The 21,720-nt window shown below is 37.4% G+C and overlaps 1 protein-coding gene across 4 annotated transcripts in view; it reads left to right on the top strand.

Moving 5' to 3' along the window:
* Positions 1-14,568, top strand: part of DICER1 (dicer 1, ribonuclease III) — a 69,176-nt gene extending 54,608 nt beyond the window's left edge. For all 4 annotated transcript variants that reach the window (XM_084287530.1, XM_084287532.1, XM_084287531.1 and 1 more), the window contains 5 exons: positions 3,824-4,706; positions 6,649-6,917; positions 9,140-9,302; positions 9,393-9,468; positions 9,754-14,568. In XM_084287530.1, coding sequence (XP_084143656.1) covers positions 3,824-4,706; positions 6,649-6,917; positions 9,140-9,302; positions 9,393-9,468; positions 9,754-9,919 — 1,557 coding nt within the window. In that variant the 3' untranslated portion in view covers positions 9,920-14,568. The remainder of the gene's footprint in view (positions 1-3,823; positions 4,707-6,648; positions 6,918-9,139; positions 9,303-9,392; positions 9,469-9,753) is intronic.
* The last annotated feature ends 7,152 nt before the right edge of the window (positions 14,569-21,720 follow it).

The raw sequence follows: 21,720 nt of genomic DNA, 5'->3' as shown, positions 1-21,720 counted from the left end.
ACTTTCTTTAACTATGTTGAAAAATAACCATCTTTATGCATCAGAATAATGTAATGACTGGTATATATTCTTTCACTCCTACATCTTCCAGTCCGTCAGATATTTTGCTACATTTTCAAATAAATAAAATCAGTACCTTTGTTTCATTTCTGTCAAAAACTTCATAACTTAAGGAAAACGAGGAACGGACTGATCCCAATTAGAACCCAAATTCAGGAAATTGGTTGAACGTCATCCAATAACGAATGTGTATATTAACAGAAAAGCGGGAAAGACAAACTTTTTTCCATGTAACATGCTGTCATGAGTTTGCCAGGTCTGTAATTTCTCTTGGAAATTTTAAATTGAATTATCATTATTGTTTTTGCTGTATTATTTATATAGAAGACCTTTTATGTCTGTCTGCTTTTTGATAAATGATGAGTTTACCTTTACAGAATGTATGAAAAGGAGAAAGGAGTTGGCGTTTTTCGTAGTGCTTTGGCAGAATAAAGTTTGCAGCTGGCTTGAAAAAATATTGGTTGCTGTTAGCTACAAAGCAGGGATGATCAAGAGCTACTTCTCCAAAATAAAACGCTGAGGTAGACACCCTTACTGTCCATCACCAAAAGCTTTGGAATAGCAAATCTTAATCAGGAACTATGACAATTATTTTCTTACTACAATCTCTGTATGCTGAGATTGAAAGTGGGTGTTTAAGAAATATTACTGATTACAGCAGTGAGTAAGTTTAAATGTTTGAGAATAGTTTATAGGTTAGGGGAAGTGGGGAGATTTGCTCCTTTCTCCCATTCGAAAACCATGCTCAGATTATAGAACCACCAGAGGGCACATGAGAGGGCTGATAGGTAGTTGTGCTGTGCAAATAAATGTTTATTGCAGAATAAAACAACCTGATTATTGGGGTTCAGTATTGTGCCAAGATTTCATTTCAAAGAGACTTACTGTTCTACCTTTCTCAAAATAAAATAGTACATGTGGGACAGGCGCTAATCATTACTTTTAAAACCTTTCACTTCTCCGTAACTTTTAGTGGCATTTTCCTCTTTGCTAGTCACTGTTTATTTGTAAATAAAATATGCAAATTTCAGACCAAAATTTGGTGATGTAACTAAGCAATAGCTTGTTGTTTTTTTTTTCTGTGCCAAGTGGCAACTAGATATTTTGCAACCTCAGATTTAAATTTCATTCTTTATCCATGGAGTCGTGGTCTATGACTGGAGCTAGAAATATCCTATCATTATAACAGATTATTACTAAAACGTCCTAGTCAAATGTTAGTATTTTTGTGTTATCAAGCATTAAGATCTTCCCTGTCCTAGATTGGCCTATTCATTTTATCAAATACCTCATTTCCAAAAAGCATGAAAAAACACATGATGTAATTATCTTCAGCTTGCAAGTGGACATAACTTCTTCAAAATTAAACATGATCTTTAAGAAAAACTCATCTCCTCTGGAGTTAATTTTGGATTATTACTTGAAATGCTGTTTAATTATGAAAAAACTCAACTCTCAGAATTGTTTCCAGGCTCGTTTAGCTGCTGAGCATTCTCACCATTTCATTTTCATATCTTTTTAATACTAGAAACGATGTGCAGACAATGTTAGAGTGGGTTACTTAGATGTCCCTTTTCTTAAAAATTAATTGTAATTAACTTGTGAATGAAAATGTAGTAATTTATCAATTTTTAAATCTTTGCAAAAACAGTCAGTAGATTCTTCCAAATTAGCACGTCTCATTCAGGGAATGTATTTTTATTTTAGTGACAGATGGGACAGGTGGTGGATAATAAGAAAAGAAAAAAACTCAGCACTAGCTCAAGTTGGGACTGGTTAAATAAACTTGTCTTGAATGTTTTGCTGCTACTGGTGTCCAAAATAACTACTTGAATCAAACTTTGTAGTTTGGTACTGAACAATTAAAGTTACTGAAATCCCTGCTTTGTGTGTGTGAAACGGGTAGTTACAGCAGCAGAATTTTTTGGCAAATGTATCTGAACTATCAATTTCTACAGGAAACATTTTTCCTCTCAGTCTTTACTAAACCTGACAGCCTGCTCCATAGCGACAAAGGTCACCATCCATTTGATCAACGTGTGGGTTTGAGTGCTGCTAGTGCACCTTACGGCTGCTACCCATCCACCCCTCTAAGGAATGGTGTGTTTGGCCCAAAGGGAGGTGTCCCCATCTGGTTCACAGATTCACAAGATTAGATAGCTGAGATTTTGGTATAGCATACATAGATTGAGGGCAGATAGAGGCTGTTACACTTGATTCAAAATGGTGTTGGCTTTCAGGACCCAATCCAGAAAAGCACTTTGAATCTGATCTTGCTCCTATCAAATTCAGTGGCAGAATTCCCGTTGACATCAATGATGCTGGGTTGAGCCTGTGAATAGTCCTTTTGATGTAAGGAAGACTACTTGTGCATTTAGCTGATATGTTTAAGTGCTTTCCTGGATTGGGGCCATAGCAAATTGTACAGCATTGTATAGCTTGGGCATATCTGTGTTCAATTTATCATTTATTTCAGTCCATACCAATTCGCTCCATATGAGGAGGGAAGAGATATGAGACATCGTACTTCTACTGTTGTGGATATGAATTTATGTATTAAAAAATTGGTGACAAATGTAACTTTTCTTTTAAGTAGGTAAGGCTGAAAGCATAGCCTTGAAAAAAAAAAAAAAAGTAGTTGTTTAAAGGTTAGGATTAATACTAGTTGCCTTGTTGCCTTTACATTGCATTGTAATCTTACTTCATGATTTAATGTTTATGTTGATTTCAGTACAAAACAAAAACTTATATTGTATACGTGTGCCATTTATCTGCTTTTCCAGAGGTTCTCTGCTGAAATCCTGGTAATATGAAACATATGACAAACTGGAGAGATTTCATATTTGTTAAAATCATAAATTATTAACTTGTATTTTGGTTCTGCAAGCAGTAAGATCACTTACTCAATCCCTGATGCATGCAATCAAGACAGTCTCCCACACAAGCATTTAATTCTTGCCAACTGGTATTAGGCTCCTATTTTTGATCTGTAATATATAAATCACCTACACTGATTCACTAATCTTACTTTCTATTAGCTTGCTGAGTACACTGAAGATCATTTGCAACTAACTGTATGTGAGATAGATAAATATATTTTGCTACTTCAGGTGATGATTATTGAAGCACAAGGGTCAAGTTGGTTCTTACAGTGTTTCATTGAATGTATTTTCAGTTTATTTGTCCCCAAACTGAGATTATGGTGATTATGACTGTAGTGAACCCTATGAGCCCCTTTCTACTTGGCATAGAAGGATGTAGAAAGAATCTTCAAAATTACGTTGCTGAAACATTTGCAGTAGCCTTTCTTAGTAGCCAGAAAGAAGGATATGCCCAAATCTGTTCCTTTTTTAAGTCTCTAAACTTGTTAATTTACTAAAATTTTTTCTTTAGTTTTCTTTGGCATGCATGTAGGCATGGTTTAGTAGTTTTTGAGTAGTTGTGTGTGCATTGGATATAGGTATAAGCATAAGTTCCTATGAAACATAGTACATGTGTTGTACATAAAACATACAAAACCTTTATAACTTAACCTGTAATGGTGTGTTCCAAGACAATTGCTCCAGTCTTAGAATGCTAGTATTAATTGAGATTGTATTGTATTGTGTATCTGATCAGACAATGTCATTAAGAATATTAACCAAAAAAAAAAAGTCAGGCTTATTATTAGCAGATATTACTCAAGTCATATTCTTATGACACTTCTGGAATAAGAGCTTCTCATTTTCCTCCTCAGTACCATATTTTTGGTGTTCTTTCACAGACAAAGGAGAATTTGTTGGCCAATGGTAAACTTGAGGATTATGATGATGATGAAGAGGATGAAGACCTAATGTGGAGGTTACCCAAGGAAGAACCAGACTTCGAAGATGATTTTTTGGAGTACGATCAGGAGCATATCAAATTCATCGATAATATGTTAATGGGATCAGGGGCTTTTGTGAAGAAAATTTCTCTCTCTCACTTTTCAACCACTGATTCGAACTATGAATGGAAAGCACCCAAAAAGTCATCCCTGGGTAACGTTCAGTTTTCATCAGATTTTGATGATTTTGACTATAGCTCTTGGGATGCTATGTGCTATCTGGATCCTAGCAAGGCTGTTGAAGAAGATGATTTTGTAGTGGGCTTCTGGAATCCATCAGAAGAAAACTGTGGTGTTGATGCAGGAAAACAATCTATCTCATATGACTTGCATACAGAGCAGTGTATTGCTGACAAAAGCATTGCAGACTGTGTGGAAGCCCTGTTGGGCTGCTATCTGACCAGCTGTGGTGAAAGAGCTGCTCAGCTTTTCCTGTGTTCATTGGGGCTGAAGGTGCTCCCTGTAATTAAAAAGACTGATTGGGAAAGCACTTTGTGTGCCACCAGAGAGAACTGTAACAGTGAGCAGAAGAATCTTTCACCAAACTCTGTTTCTGCTTCTGTAGCTAATTCAGAGCCTTCTCTTTATAAAGACCTGGAGTATGGCTGTTTGAAGATTCCACCAAGGTGTATGTTTGATCACCCAGATGCTGAGAAAACCCTGAATCACCTTATTTCTGGTTTTGAAAACTTTGAGAAGAAAATAAACTACAGTTTTAAGAACAAGGCTTATCTTCTTCAGGCATTTACTCATGCCTCATACCATTATAATACCATTACTGGTAAGTTATCTTAAAGAAAACTGTTTTTTCTTATATGATGAATGTAAGAGAAGTAGTTTATGTTGTGTTTGTTCCTCTATGTAGTCTTTTTTTAATATCTGACATGCTACTTTAGGAAGTCAACAGTCTCTTAACAGAAAATCTTAGAAAACAGTATCTTGCCTTGATTTAGAAGGGGGGTACTTGTTGAAGCTGTATCTCAAGGATTATTCATATTTTGACTTGATACAGAAACGAATTTCATCTCTGACACTGTATCACTGTATCAGTTGCATAGAATTTACGTTAGATTTTTATTTAGCTGTGATAATTTCCTATATAAATCCAGAAAATCACAATTCTTCTAGAAGCAGAGATCATGTTTTGCAACTACATTTACCAGTTTTGTCCCATAATTTAATTCCCCAAATATTATACTTTGACTGTACTTCTAAAGACTAAGTGTAGACTATACAACGTTTATTAGCTTAATAGTCTCTAAAATAGTGAAATACAGAGATTTTAATCTGAGGTTGTGGATTGGAAGGCTTAATTAAGTCTAGGTATTTTATTGAGTAAATACTGAAGCAGTTTACTAAATCAGACTAAATATTTATTTCAGGTAGACTGCTTAATGTTTCTGTACATGATCTCGTAAAAGATTTAACAGCAATCCAAATTTGTATGTCTGTAATCTTCTTCAATTACTTTCGCATATACTAATTAATTAATTATTTGTTCTTTCTAAAATTGTAAATATTTTGCTATAATAACATGTAACCCTATTTGAATGGCAAATGCCTGTGCAGTCACCAGTCTGAATTTTTCCCTTTAGTGAATTGGTTTCTTATTCCAAGGAGTGAGAAGTCTCTGCTTTAATTAAAGAAATAAGTCATTTTGAAAACATAATACGTTGAGAAATGGTCCTAACAAAACACTGAAATGCTCCTTTGGTTTTTCATTTGAAGTAGTATTGCTTACAAGTACATTTACTTTTTACAGAAGCTTCACAAAACGTATAGAAGGTAGATAATTCCTTTTTATACATGCAAACAGAAACATTGGGGCATAGTGTCTAGATGAAATTACATTGCTCGTAGCCAAAACTTTTGATCCCACTCCCTTTTCTATTTACCAAATAAGATAATTTGGAGTTGCTGCAACAGGCAAAGCTTCTTTTCTTAAGAAGCATTAGTTGTGATGTGACAGCATCTTAGATTCAGTTGCTGTAAAAGCAGCTTCCTACTGCCATTTCATTCTCAAGTAGTAGTTTTGTATTCCTTCCTTCTCTTCCCACCTATCCCTGTTTGCTTTCAAGAGGTTTAGTTGTTGGTGGTGGTTTTATTTATTTTCTAAAAATAGACCTCCGTAGCTCTCCGTTCCCCTCTCCCTTGTCAATTTTCCAAACAGCGAAAGCTTGCCAATTTTATTTGTCAGCTTAAAAGAGCCCCTTCTGAATGGGAATCTTGGTTCAGTGCATTCAAAGAATTCTAAATGTGTGGCCAATTGCATCAAAAAATCTCATTGTATGTCCCCCTGCTTTTAATGTAGTGATTTTTTTTATTCATTTTCAGAAGATTGTCATCCTTTTCAAATTAATTTCCTAGTAGAGTCTCTTGATTTTTTATTTGTGCATGTTTCTCAGCACAATAGGGCATAAGCATGAATTGTTTATAAACAAAAGTATTTTGCTAGCCTGACAAATTAACATTTGGTTTAAAAGTAGCTTTATTTTTAAATAAAACTTGTGTTTTTTTCCTTATTTTTATAATTCACTAACAACCTTTTTAAAGATAATGATGATACCTGTTTTAAAATACACATTGTCTTCCGTGAGCATTGGATAGTTTGTGGAATTCACAGGGCAGCGTACCAAACCTCCTTTCCAGAAAGGCCTGGAAAGAATGTGTGTGCTAAACTTAATTCTGTTGTTATATATTCTTCTATTTCCAATGCTTTCAAGATTGTTACCAGCGCTTAGAATTCCTGGGAGATGCAATTTTGGACTACCTCATAACCAAGCACCTTTATGAAGACCCACGGCAACATTCTCCAGGAGTTCTTACTGACCTGCGATCTGCTCTAGTCAATAATACCATTTTTGCATCACTAGCTGTAAAGTACGACTACCACAAGTACTTCAAAGCTGTCTCTCCTGAACTGTTTCATGTTATTGATGACTTTGTGCAGTTTCAGATGGAAAAGAATGAAATGCAAGGAATGGATTCTGAGGTTAGTGGTAGTAGAAAAAATGTTTTGAATATATGATTTGTAGCATGCTATTGGATATTTTAGCATGATGTGCATTTTTGTAATGTTTCACTTCTAAGCACAAAGCAGCCAAAAAAGCAGGTGGCTCCCAGTAATAAAGCATTCAATATGCAGAGTAAAATACAAGCTTCAGAAGGTATAACATACATAAAAACATTCAGAAAACAATTTGAGACCAGTTTTGCCTATATATTTTTCTGTGACAATCAATTTCAATTTAATTTTCACCTTTGTGTCATTGTTATTAGAGTGTTTTCCCCGTGTTGTTCTTAGCTTGCTTTCTTCTCTGATTGACTGGAAGCCTACTATACCATAAAATTGTAATGAAGAAGCACTAAGTCACATAGTGCTAACTCAGGGTAGGATATTTATGTAACGCTATGAACAATACCATCTTGGCACAATGGTTGGCATTATTTAATTTAGCACACTGTATAAGAAATTCTCACTCTTTATTGTGGATGATTTTTGCTGGAGCAGGTGTCATCGCATTGCACTCCAGTATGTTTGAAATGTAAAACGAAAAGCCTTGTATCTGCTAGACAGGGAAGCATAAGCATCATTCAAATAAACCACTTGATAAAGAGTTTAACTGAAGACTCGCAAGCACAGATCATATCTGTATCCAAGTGGGAAAATAATGATAATGAAAATTTAATAAAGAATGGACTAAAACCAACTCCTTTAGATAAGCTACTCAGAAAATGTATGAGAGCAAGGGCCTTCAGGGTCAAATTCTAACCAGGGTTTTGGAAGAGAAGGATATCATCCTTTTTTTAAAAATGTTATCAAATAGATATTCCTAATAGTTTGTCTTCTGAAAAACTATGACTAATCTTTAGAAAATATTCTGAGAATACACTAGCACTAGATAAACACGTTTTCCCTGAGTTTAGTAACTTCTACTTTCTGATACACAATTTAAAGCTTGGGAATCACAAGGCTTCAGTTCCTTATGTTTTTACTGCCCTTGCATCTGTTAGAAAGCGAAATCCATATGTTTTATGGGAAGGTTGAAAAAGTATTGACTAAGAAAAATTTTCATTGAAACTTAGATAATACAGATTATTTCACATCAGAGATCAAACTGTTACCTGTGTTCATCGCAATGTAAGTAAAAAGGTTAGAAACTCATCTTACAAGCTCATAACAGTGATTCTTAGCTTTGTTCGGTTTTTGCTGGTATGCAAAAAGATTGCCTAGAAACTTCCACTGAAGTTGCAACCAAATTGTGAGATAGCTGTTTCAAATAAAATTCTTGTTTCGCTCTCCCTATGCCTGCTCCCTATCTTGGTCTGGCACTGAATTACTGAAACTCTTATTTCATCACAGTTAATGCAAGAGTCTTTGTTTCTGCAGTTCATGCCAGCTAGACTGGTTTCCATGTGTGTCTCCACGTCATCTGCTTTTCTTTTTTCAGATCTCACTCCTGAAACATCTGTTGCTTCTTGCCTTATAGCTCTTAATTTCTCTCTTCTATTTTTTAAGTTCTGTGTAATTCTAAAGTGCTTCAGTTTGCACTTGGTATGAAATACAGTATTCAAAACACAAACCATTTCATTTCAATCTGAAACCCCTATTTGGAAGGTATACACATCAGGTTTGACTTGCTAATTGATTTTAGGTAGAAATGCTGGGTGGGTTATCAGTTATCCATGGCTTGTTTTGGTAATGTTTATTTTATGCAGGTCTTCTGAGGTAAGGTAAGGTGCATCCAACTTTCATCCATGGATTTGACTTAGAGATTTTAAAGACTCCTTCTAGGAGGTCTTTAATGTATGAAGTCGTCTTTTGTTATGAGTATCTTGCTAGTATTCACTGATAGAGCCAAGTCTGTTTCTTATTGGGGGAAAAAACCAGACCCATGGTGAAATCCTACAGAATTATTAAAGCAGGAATTCACAAAGCATATAAGTCCTCTGTACACAATGGTGTTTGGGATTTTTTTTTCCACGTTTGAAAAATGATATATCCAGCAACTTGGTTTCATGGTTTCATTGGGGAATAAAAGAACAATTTCACTGTGGAAAGTTGTCAATGAAAAACTTAAAGGAAGCAGCTCAGGATAGGATGTAAGAGAGGTTACATTTCTGAAGATCTTTGTTTTATTTTAAAAGAAGCAAATGTCTTTCTCTTTTCTCCCCCTTTCCCTCCCCCCTCTCCCTTTTTGTAATTGCAAACAGCTCAGAAGATCTGAAGAAGATGAAGAAAAAGAGGAAGACATTGAAGTACCAAAGGCCATGGGGGATATATTTGAGTCTCTTGCTGGTGCCATTTATATGGATAGTGGAATGTCTTTGGAAATGGTTTGGCAAGTGTACTATCCAATGATGAGGCCATTAATAGGTAATGTCAGCTTTCAGAAAATAAAAAATTATTAAGTGCCATCTGTCATGAAAAGAACAAGCATCATTTTTATTATTTATTTTTTAACAGAAAAATTTTCTGCTAATGTGCCTCGTTCCCCAGTGCGAGAGCTGCTGGAAATGGAGCCAGAGACGGCCAAATTTAGGTAAGAATACACTTTCTTTGGTATAAACTGCCCTAAAATGTTTTTAAGCTGTGCTTCATAAACTACTGAATAGTTTTAAATGTCATGAGTGACTTTTAATCTTATTTGCACTAAGCAGCTAAGATGGTCTTTGTGTTCATTTTTTCCCCATGTATAACTTTCTGAGAAAAGTAATGATTTCTGTTTAACTATGCTCCTTTTACTTATGTAGAAAAGAGAAAGTAGGTCTTGTGTTTCACATTAACTTGCCTAGACAGTAAGTAATTCTTGTGTATATTTTTGCAGTCCTGCAGAAAGAACTTACGATGGAAAGGTCAGAGTAACAGTGGAAGTTGTAGGAAAGGGAAAGTTTAAAGGTGTTGGCAGAAGCTACAGGATTGCCAAATCTGCAGCTGCAAGAAGAGCACTACGAAGCCTCAAAGCAAATCAACCTCAGGTCCCAAACAGCTGAGACTCCTCTTAAAAAATAAATAAAATGGGGAAAAAACACATTTAAAAAAAAAGCAAATTTTTAAAAATGTTGAGAGGAACAAATTGGAAGACAGAATCTAAAGTTTGTTTGATAACAGAATAGTTAACAAAACATTTAACATGTATAAAATTTTGGAACTAATTGTAGTTAGTTTTTTGCGCAAACACAATCTTGTCTTCTTTCCTCACTTCTGCTTTGTTTAATCACAAGAGTGCTTTAATGATGACATTTAGCAAGTGTTCAGAATAATTGTTGTCAGGTCTTTTTGGTTTACTTTTATTGTCAGTACAGCTTTGCTTAGTGTTAGAAGGCCAGGGAGCTTATGCCTAATGCAGTTGCTAGATTTATATATAGTAATCTTGAAACTCTTCAATCTGTGCACTAGTGCCAGTCATAAAGCAGTTGATAAACTGTACTGGATGATTGGGTATAAGAAAGAATAAGTGTGCCAGTATTCTCCTTTTTTTTTTTTTTTTTTTTCCTCCATGTCATCTTTTTACATTAAGATGACATTCCCAATCATTATTGCACTTATTTGTTAGGGACAGATTTTAACTGAAATGGCTGGCATACTGGTAGATCGAGACTTCAATTTCCTTATGCCACATAGTCTTGCATAAAAAAGGTTCTTGCCTTAAAAATAAATAAACCCTCATTAATAATCTTTAATTTTTGATCTTTTTTGGAACAAGCTGTTTTACATTCCCGTCATTTTGTTATGCATTTTACAATGATACAGCTCTATATTTACAGTACAACTCATGACTATAGCTGTGAGTTATTACAGGATTATAATAGAAATTGTATTCATATATATGTAATTAGGTTATTTTTAACAATTCAGAGGAGGTGGTTAGTCTACAGATTTTTTTATACCATAAACAAAATATGGTCTTTGGCTAAAATTCCAATTTTACACAAACCTGCAAGCTAGATAGTTCCAATACTGGAAACAGTAATGAATAATTGCACAGTGCAAGTTGTCACTCTAACTAAATAACCTTAGACATATCACACCTAAAATATGCTGCAGATTTTTTAGTCAATTGGTTACGTATTTAATGAACGGAGCACCTTTACACTTAGAGATATTTCCACGTAAATTTCTTACTGTACTTTTCAGAGTTGCATGCATATTTCACCTACCAAAGCTGTGCTGTTAAATAACATGAAAGTTGATGTTTGAGATAACTGCCGTACTTTTGATACATCTGTGATTTAGGTCCTTAATTTAGAAAAACTAGCTCATTGATGTTTTGGTCTACTGGGGGTGGGGGGAAATCATACTTTTATTTTTTAGGCTTTGCCTATACTTCTTTAATTAGATTTATGTAGGCACTCTTCACTTAAATACCTCAGTTCTTTTTTCTTTTCTTTTTCTTCTATTTTTTTTTTGCATGCATTGTTTTTTTTTTCTGTTTTGGTGCTATGTTTATATATTATGCTTGAAATTTTAATTTTTGCACTGTAACTGTAATACCTCTTAATTTACCTTTTTAAAAAGCTGTGGGTCTTGTACTCCCACCAATATCAGTAGAGGTTTGCTGCAATTTTGCCCTGTTTAATTATGCTTGAAGTTTGAGAAAGCAGAGCAAGGTGTTTTAACGTTTTCCAGCACAATAGTATGAACTTGATGCTGTGTCTTATGTATTAAATTACAGATAAATACTGTACTTCCTGCTTTTAAACCCTATTCCTTTCCTCACAAAATGCACACTAAAACAAAACAAAAACTGTCAGCTCTTGCTTTCTTAAGTTAAAAAAAAAAAAAAAAAAAAAAGACAAAAAAAAAGCCTTAGTGGCAAGGGATAGGCATTAAGCTTTTCTGAAATACAGTTTTCAAATGTTTGTGTATTTTCTATCTCAGTCATTTTTCATTCTGCAAAAAGGACCATTCCTGTATTTGAAAAAAGCATTGTTACTAGCTTGTAAACAAATTCTAGCATTTCTTTGGTACTTCAGTCATGAAATTGTAACAGCAAAGTATAAGACCTGCAAGTCTTGATGTGCATAAAAATGTGAATGAGATGGAACAGTGAAAACATGCAGTCTAAATTTTCAAAAGTAAATTGCTATGAGTTAGCTTTTTCTTTAAGTTATAGCTCTTTCTTCCTCCTATAGCTCACTCCTAGAGGGTCGGAGTGAAGTTTCTTAGAGAAAATACATGGTCAGTAAATTTAGCAATTATGTGTTTCTCACCAGACATCGATCAGCAGATAAAATCAGACCATCCAGAAAGTCTTAAGTAGTTTTAACTGCATTACAGACAACTAAAATTTAAGTTAGTCTTTGAACGCCTACAATTTCTTACTGATTGTTATAAGGTTATAGATTCTCAGGGGTTTCAGGTGATTGTTAGCAGTAAAGTGGTACAGAGTGCTTTTGATGCAAAGAAAATTAACTGAATTTGCTCTGTATTTCAGAACAGTTTAATGATCACTTTGTTACTAGATAAAGCCTATGAATTGGAAATCTGAAAGGTGTAGTGGCTGACTATTAAAGTAGTTTCTGCTGCTGATGCGTTTTTAAATGCATTTTAAATGCCGTAATTTTTTCCAGTGTGACCTCATTGAAATATTTTGTATCCTTTGAGATAGAAAAATCATATTAGTTTCCATGTTGTACATCTGTGTGTTTTACCCTTCAGTTGATATGGTTTTGATATTGGACAGTGTATGCTATTAAAGACCTAAATCTGATCATTTGAAGGTTGGGATAGAGATCACTTGCCATGCTGTGAGCACAAGTGTAAGCAGACTGTTGCAACCCATCTTCAAAAGCAACCACACAGGCTCATCATAAATAGTGTGGGGGTTAGTTGGCATGAACCTTGTTTTTTTTTTTATCTAAGTCCTGTTATACTGTACTTTAAACAGTCCTCCTAACTATGCTGCGTTTTTATTTTTATGGCTTTTTTTTTTTGCGCTGTTCTGTTCATGTAGCACAAATAAGCATTGCACTTGGTACCATGCTTTACCTCATTTCAAGGAAAAAAATGCTTAACAGAGAGGAAAAATGTGGTTTGGCCTTGCTGCTGTTCTGATTTACTGAATTTGAAAAAGATAATTATAATGCCTGCAATGTGTCATTTACTTGCACAACTTAAATAGGTCATTTGCAATGTCTGTGGCATTTTTACTGTATGTGGAAAAATACAACGAACGTGTGTAACAACTCTTGGTTGTATTTTAAAGCTATTGTTTTTTTTTACTACATCATTTTACTGTTATGTGAAGTAATTAAAATTAGAATGACCTCTGACACTCCAGTAATTATCTCTGAACAAACCGACATATATGTATAATGTAGTTTCTGCAAGATGACAGTCCCTAGAATTTGGTCAGCCACAACTAGATCTCTGCTCTGTCTGAATATCGAGTGTCCAGTAGTGACTTCTGAAGTGTTTGTTCAGCTTGATGCTGCTAAAGTCCATACAGAAAAAGCCTATTATTTTTTAGCCTTGTTACACAATAGTATGTTGTGACTGCAGAGTGCAGAATTTAGGGAAGAATTCAGACTAGTTTCAGTGCTGGGGAGAAACACAGTGTTGGCCCAGGGATGAGATGCCAGATCCTCAGCTAGTGCAAATTGAGGTAGTAGTATTTTAATTAATGGAACTGCGTTCTTTTACAACCTGAAGATCCTGTGCTTTTATATATATAGTTTGGATTCTTCTCCTTGTAAGTAAATACAGAACTATAAACTGGAAAATGGGGGTTTTATGTTGCTGCGTATGAGATAACTATGCTACATGCATTTATTTGTATAGAAAATGAAATTGTTGTATCCCAGTCACAGCATTACACATAATCTGACAATGACAAATAGTGTTGAGATCTCCTGTGATGCTACACTTGCTTCTGTCTGACAGTATTCTGGGTTTGTATGCCTTTGGTGGGGTTACCTATAAAAACATTCTCCTGGAAATCTGTATTTTTTATATGAGTAAAACAAGAAGGATTTTGATTTTTTGGTACTTAATTACTGACATTGATCTTTTCCCAACTGCTCTAATTTTCAAGAAGTTAATTTCTTTACTTTCATATTAGGTTTAAAACTTAAAACACTACAGTTCATGACCATGAAATGTAATCTAAATATCAATTGTAACTCAATCTGAATTATGTTAGCAAATATCTAGAGGTCATTGTAGTATACTCCACTAGCAGTTAAAATTAACTTCTGTCAAAGCTAACTACATTTCTTAAAAATAAATTTTATCCAATAAACTCCTTGTTTTTATTTCCCTCATTTATTTGAATGGCAACCACAGACTACTTTAATTGCTTTGTAGATGCACTCAGAATTTACTGCAGCAGCAAGTTAGAGAGAAAAATGTTTGAAAACAAGAATTGGAAATTGCAGGCATTTTTATTGTAAATAGTTTGACTGAAAAGATGGTTGAAATCAAGTAGAGTGAATAACAAATATAATTTGATGGACAATAAAATATTTACCATCACATGCTGCAGCTGTCTTTAAGGGACATAAAATGTAATTCATTCATACTGTAATCATGCTGCAGAAGTTTGCAATCTGCACCTTATGGATCACAATTACCTTTAATAGTTTTTTGTAATAATTGTAGCTGAGTATATCTCCAATAAAGTTATGGTCTGTTCACCTTGTATTGTCTTTTTGCTTTTGTCTTTAGTTCCTATTAATATTTTTATAAATCTTATAAATCTTCTAGAGTTTACAAAAACTCACTCTCAATCTGAAAAAAAAAAAAAAAAAAAAAACAACTAAAAAAGTGAAAACATTATTTCTTGACCTAGTTTAAATACAAGTCTGCATGTCTTCTTCCTCTGATGAATGAACTGTCTTCATAGTTATGTGACGACTCTTAAGGGACGCTCAGGTTAAAAATGATGGGGTACATGCTACAATTTGATCTGTGTTGACCATTATACCTCCAAAATTCCTGCTGGAGCTGGGAGGCCCCAGAGTACAAGGGTTCAGAAACACAGCTTTGCACAGTTCAGCATGTTTTAAGAGTACCATGTTAATCTGTGCTAATAGTCCCCAAATTAATCAAATTGGTTTTAATTACTTTTTCCCATTTGTTTTCCGTTAAATATTTCACATACCCTGAATATTGAAAACATTTTTGTAGTAATGTGGTGGGTGCACCAGTGTTGAATGTCAGTGTGTCACAGAGATGAGGTAGACCTACCAATATAAGACCAGGGCTTTTCCTTTTTGAAAGTTTCCCAGTGCAATTAGTTTCTTGGCACCTGCAGTAGGTAACGTGCACCTTTCTTTTATGGCTTTCCAGCTTCTCGTCCTCACCTGGCACTGATAGTTAAAGTCCTTTAAGCTCAAATATGTTGGCTACATAAGCACAGCCCTTGTCCCCAAGTTCTAGCAAGCAACTCAGATCAGAACACTTTCTTTCCCCAATTTTTTTCAACAGGAAAATGGGCCTGAAAATAAATAAAGAAATTGAAAGAAAGAAAATAAAAAGAAAAAGAAAAAAGTTGTCACCTTGTTCATTGTGGAGGAATAAGATGTGGGGTGGCCATCTAAACTTGTCTGAGAGGAAGTGATCCATCCCATGCCGGTTAGTAATGTGAAGCATCTGGAGTTGTCCAGAAAGTCAAAGGCTGAAATCAATAAAGTATTCCTGCTGCTGATGGCTGATGAAATTAAATTTAAGCTACGCAGAAAGCAGCAGTGACTGGGTTCTTCCCACATACCCACACCTGACTTAGTGATAAGCGTGTTTTCTTGATCTGCAAAGCAACAATAAAAGTAATGAAAAAAAATAATAATTTCAGTAAAGCTAACATCAAGCTTCACGTTTTATTTTACTTGGTCATATAATCATAGGACAAGGGAGAATTGTTTTAAACTTAAAGTGGGGAGGTTTAGGTTAGATGCAAGGAAAAAATTCTTCACTCAGAGGGTGATGAGACACTGGCACAGGTTGCCCAGAGAAGCTGTGGATGCCCCATCCCCGGAGGTGTTCAAGGCCAGGCTGGATGGGGCTTTAGGCAGCCTGGTCTGGTGGGAGGTGTCCCTGCCCATGGCAGGGGGCTGGAACTGGGTCATCTTTAAGGTCCCTTCCAACCCAAGCCATTCTATGATTTTTGGGATATTTATCCTTTGCCATCCTGACAAAACTCAGTGACCAGTCTAGAGGAACTGAAAAAAGAATGTCTCTGCATCTACCCAAAGAAGTATTTACAAGTACTGGTTTCTCATACTGTGTATTACAGGAATAAATGTTTCATAATAACATCAATGAGGCTAAGATGTATTTGGTTAGCTGCTGTTCTTCCTAAATAAAACCATACAGGAAAGGAATTTGAGTGAAAACTGAGGGGAATAAGTTTTTGAATATGCTTGCCCTGAAAAGAAGTAGTAACAAAGCTAATCATGGCTTTGAGTCCAGAAACATGGAGGAGCAGATCTGGTGCTTGGCTAGGCTTCCCCTAACACTTCTACTGGAGTCCAGGTGCAGAATCTGCTCCTTAGAGGAAATCTCCATGTCAGCGGATGGAGCCAGTACTGACATGTAAGTGTGTTTTATTTTTCTCATAACTATCATTATGTCCTTCCTTATTGTAGAATGTGAACAATGCTTTCATTTTGCTGAGTAAAATAACCAAGGGCCTTCCATATGTTACGAAAACAGTATCATTTAATTTGCAGCTTAATCATCTTCCACTTACCTGGCTTATACTCTTCTTTTAATATTACTTTACTTTTTTTATATATTTTATTGGAAGCCCCATGCTAACTCTTAAATTGAAGTAATTTTCTTCTGTTAACTTGAAAATTTCCTGTAGTTTGGGGTTCCTGTCCAGATCCAACTGAAGTCATAGGGAAGACATCCACCTGGGCTCTGTAATTGGTGTGCATTTGAACTTAACACAGACGTCTTTCAGATAAAATAAAGAGTTGAGAAATGCAGCAATATAAGAAGTCAACCTCTTCTGGTTTGCTTTTTTTATTTTTTTCAGGCTCTGAAGTAAAAAGGGTGGCAGGACAGTCAGCTACCTGTGAGATAACCCACCTCTTATGAATATCCAACCATTTGTTCCATTATTCTTTTGCTAGGACTCATCAGCTTACTTCAGGCACTTTCTCTGTAGACAGTGACATTTGGGCTGCCTGTGACCAGCTTCCCGTGTCAGCAACAGCATGCCCACAACCACGGGGCAACGTTCAGTTCTGTCCTGAGGTGGCCCTGTCAAAACGAGGTGACTTGAATGAGAGAAAGGCCCCTTCCTCCCCACCCAGGGTTGGCACTCAGCTGTGAGGTAGATGGATCCTGTGCTGTAGCTAGTAGCTGGAAGTGTTCCCTTAGGGGAAAATGACAGGCAAGGGGAAGAAGAGATTTCTTCTAGTGTAGTCCTGTGAGTCACTAGTAACTCCAGGTTCACCCTCATCTCTTGCCAAGGTGAGGATGATCCCCTTATTTACTTGGGGTGAGCATGAGCTGTTGTGGCTGTTTCAGCATTTGTAATTGCGGGATGCAATGTCCACATGCTTCGCTTACTGAACTGAAGCACTGAGCTACATGAGGGGACTGTGGGATCGTCAGTCCAGTCCTCAACTATTCTTCTCAGAAAGCAGTTTTCAGAGAAGTGTTTCAGTGACACTTTGACATCAACTTTAACATTTTCAACTTTGGTTTACACATGAAGGTCTAAACATAGGCAAAGGAGCATCTCTACCTGTATGAGTTACCTGTTTCACAACTACCAGCATTAGCACAGGCATCAGTGAAAACATCAATAAGTACAGACATCTACTTTAACATTCTCATACCACAGCCACCTACACCAGTCATTTTTGCTTCCATGCTGTGCATTGTCCAGTCATCTAAATTCAGCCAAGACCCTGATTTCAGAACAAAACTCTCCCTGAATTCGGTAGAGCCTCAGGATCTTGATAGCTGAGATCTGCCATGCTTTCACACGCTTACGGTAATTGATAATATTTTGCAGAACAAATTCTGTTTTGCAGTTATTGTTTTCAGGGTGATTCTAACTGGAATAGCAGGGAATTACGTTCCTGCCAGCAACACTCGTCACCTTCCTCCCAGCTTTCCATAGTGCATGTGCTCCAGGCAAGCGGGACCTCATTAGACAGATGAGTGTGGCACAGGCAGCTGCGTTCGCTGTCTGTCCAACTGGCTGCTGCAAGGCAGGGCCTCCAAAAAAACTCCCTGAAAACAAGGGCAGAAGTTCTCAGGACTCTGCCTCAACAGCAGTGTGGAAGTTGCTAGTACTGGAGATGGAGAGGAATCTGTGACACTTGGAAGATGCAGTAACCCTTCTTTCCTGGGCCAAAGGCCTTATTTAAAGCAGCAGCTAAATACATGGCACATGGCTGCGGGAACTAAATGTTAGTGTGTAATCTGTGCTATATATATAACAGCTGCATTTTGTGTAGGATATGGCACATTGATGCACATCAGGGAATCCCAGAAACTGCAATAACTGAGACAAGGAGTGGTGGGGACCTGCAGAAAAGCCTGAGGTGTGTTAACAAGTGGAGAAAGCTGTGGGCTAGAGATGATATGGAAGAAATGCCACAATTCAGAGAGCTTAAATACACAGAGGAAAGGGAACAGGCCTGGGTAACTTGGCTCATAAATCAGCTCCCCAGAAAGGGGTAAGCATAGCAGAAGGGGACTGGAGAGTGGTGGAAATGGGCAGAGTTTGCTTATTCCAGGATGGAATTTTCAGGTGAGAGCAGGATATACAAGAGGGACTGGAAAAGGAGTGAAGTAGAAGTAGGCCAAATAAAGTAGGCTGAGTGAAGTAGAGCCTTGCAAAACACAGTGGCTCAGCCACCAGGAACTCCAGAAGTCACTTAGTTTTGGCCACTTCTAACATTTTTAAGTCTCAAGTATCCCTGAACTTAGTCCTCTGGGGTACAAGAGAAGTTCTGTGGCCAGGGGCCATCTTGCCATGAATGTTGCCTCTTCCTGAAGCAATTCAGAGTTTGTGCGGGTTTGCACCTCACCCCTGTGCAGACCCCATGTCTTAACTACAGGAGTGAAAATACCCTGCAGCCAAAACAGCCTTGGGGTGAGAAGAACTGTGGTCAATCTGCTGTGTTAGGAGCAGAGGGACAGTTTGACTGGCTGTTTCTACCTCTGAGAAGTGCCAGCCCCAGCATGGTCAGCAGGTATGTGTTTGAAGGGCGGGAAACTATTTTTGCTGTTAGAGGTAGTCTGGTTGCAGCCTTCTGGCACCACTCAGCATAAAATCCCCTGCTGTTCTTCACCTTGTGACTGCTCACATGGGGAGCTTCATTTCCTGATCCCCTGCTTTGGCACAATCTGCATTTTTTGAAGGAGAACCTCTGCCCTGAGCCTTCCCCAAGATAATATGTCTCAAACTAGAGAGAAGCGATTGGAGCTTAGGGTTTTAGTTGTCTGGCTAAAGTCCTGCAGCTATGACTATGTCCTTCGATGGTGACTTTCAGGGGACAGCTTTAAGCATTTTAATCGGTGACCGATTGTCTTGTAAAGCTAAACCTAAGCTAATGCTCAGAAGTTGATTCCTCACTGTGATCAAAGAGATTCTGAGGAGATCCTGAGTGAGATCAGGCCAGAGGGATCTGGGGCTGACTTGAAGCCACGAGAGATTACTTTGGCAATGATAGCAAGTGTGAAGAAGCAGATGAAGCTGCAAATATAATCAACTGAAGAACATAAACATTTTTCAGCAGTACAGATAACAGCAGTCTTTGATGGCTGTATTCTAACTGTGCCAATGGCCTAGCCATACATACATGCATCTGCCTGATTTTTCCCTAAGGTTGCATTACTTTTGGACAGTTTCACTCAGCTGCCCACCACAGAGGACTCCTTCCTTTCCTGGAAGTGAGTCTGGGGTTATCTTTTGGGAATAAGGGGATTCAGCGTGGTGATACTGGAGGTGAGTAGCCCATGAGCTAGGATGGGTACGAGAGACCTGGGGGCAAAGGCAGTGTGAGAGCTGAAGCTGTCTTTGAGACAAAGGCTGGAGCATGGGCCTTGCATGGCCATGGCAAGGATGCCCTGCTTCAGCATACATCCCTGCACAGCTGCCTACGCACCTCGCTCACCTGCTTTGGCTTTTTATATTAGACTCCTGAGACCTAGGTATAATTTTCTCCACTCCCCGTCCCCAACCATCCCTCTAGGCTGTCAGTGTTTATAACTGCTGTGTACAAGGTCTGTCCTCTGCTAAGCCCTGCTCCACCCCAGAGCCAGCTGTATTTCCACAGCGCATGAAGCAATTCCTGTACGCAGGGTTTTAAAGTGCTTCAGGATCCTGGGGGAGAGAAGGTGCTATTGTACGAGTACAAGATATTATTAAAACAGGAATCTGTATAATGGGTGATAAATTTTGATACTGTATGTTTAATATAATATGACGGTTGTAAATCCAGTGAATTACCATAGGCATTTGCTGTGCAGTGTGTTTATGAATTGTTTGGGCAGGTGTTTTTCAAGTCCCAGGTTTTCACACAAAATGTGAATTATAGGACAGTTTAATAATATTCCTTGCTGGATTCCAATATGCTACAATTAGCTGCAGAAATGTTATCACTGAATGCCCTAGCTTGGTTGTTGATTAAGTCCATATATAACAAGGTAAATGAAAAAGCAGTGCAGAGAATGGAGATCTGCAGAAGTAAACTTTTAGATCTGACTTTGATCTCTTATGAGCAAATATCTTTTAGAGCTGAAGAAATCAATAGTTTCAGTTTCATCCAACTGCATTTTACATGTCCTTCCATATTGGTTAAAAGCAGTTGCAATAATGGAATAGTTCTCTAAAAGTTTATGTTCGATAGTTATACTATTAATATTTATCGATGTGAAGGGATATCTGTACTGCACATGTTATTTGAATCAAACCTTCCTGGATAGCTTTTAAATCAGATCCAAAATAATGTAATTCAGGATTACATAGGGTTGGAATTTCTTATTTTTATTTTTTACTGACTTGCACATAAAAAAGACTTACAAGACCTTGAAAAAATGTTCCCCTTTTCTGCGGAAGAGAGAAGCGCTCCAATTCACCGTTCCATCTGCTTTTGTGCTACAACCTGAATCTCATCCTGAGCTGACTTTACACCAAGCAGACTTCACTGCACTAAACTAACTAGAGGTACGGCCGGGTGGAGGTTTTAAAGCCTAGTGGGTGAAGAACATGTCTTCTCAATCATTATAGGATTTTGTGGGCGTGAGTTCGGTCACAGCTAGATTTATTAATGCTCATCGCTGGGTTTTCTTGGGCGGGGGGGGAGACCTTCTCACACTAGCGTAGGTGCTCACAGCTCCTGGGGTCACTTACACACTTCCCTGCCTGCTGCTGGCACCTTCCAGATGAATGAGGTTCAGGGCTGGGTTTTGGAGGTGCTGCAGTCCCACCGCTGCTGCAGATGTCCTTGGGGTGTCTGGAGGCACTGGGCATCACCGCCCCTCTCTGCCGAGCTGGTAGCTGGGCTGGGGGCTCACTGGCGCGTTCTGTTCCCTGCTGGCTCGTGCAAGTGGCACACTCACAGTCCCAGCACCGTGACTTGCATATGTGCAAAAGCCGCCCTTGGCCCCAGATGATATGTTTACATTTCATAATTAATGCTGAACTCGACTCGAGGCAGATACCGAAGGACGATTTTTTAAACAGATGTTGCAGGTCACTTGTAAGTTATTTGTCAAATAAGTTTCAGAGCGCAAGCCGCTGCTTTTGCCATTGTAACCAAAGGCGTATGCTATTCGGCAGCAGTAATTACAAAGCCAGGGCAACGCAGGGAAAATTCATCTT

Source organism: Netta rufina, assembly GCF_964035555.1.
Source record: "Netta rufina genome assembly, chromosome: 5".
Taxonomy (NCBI): Eukaryota; Metazoa; Chordata; class Aves; order Anseriformes; family Anatidae; genus Netta; species Netta rufina.
Note: the sequence above shows the minus strand (reverse complement) of the source record. Positions and strands in the feature narration are given on the sequence as shown.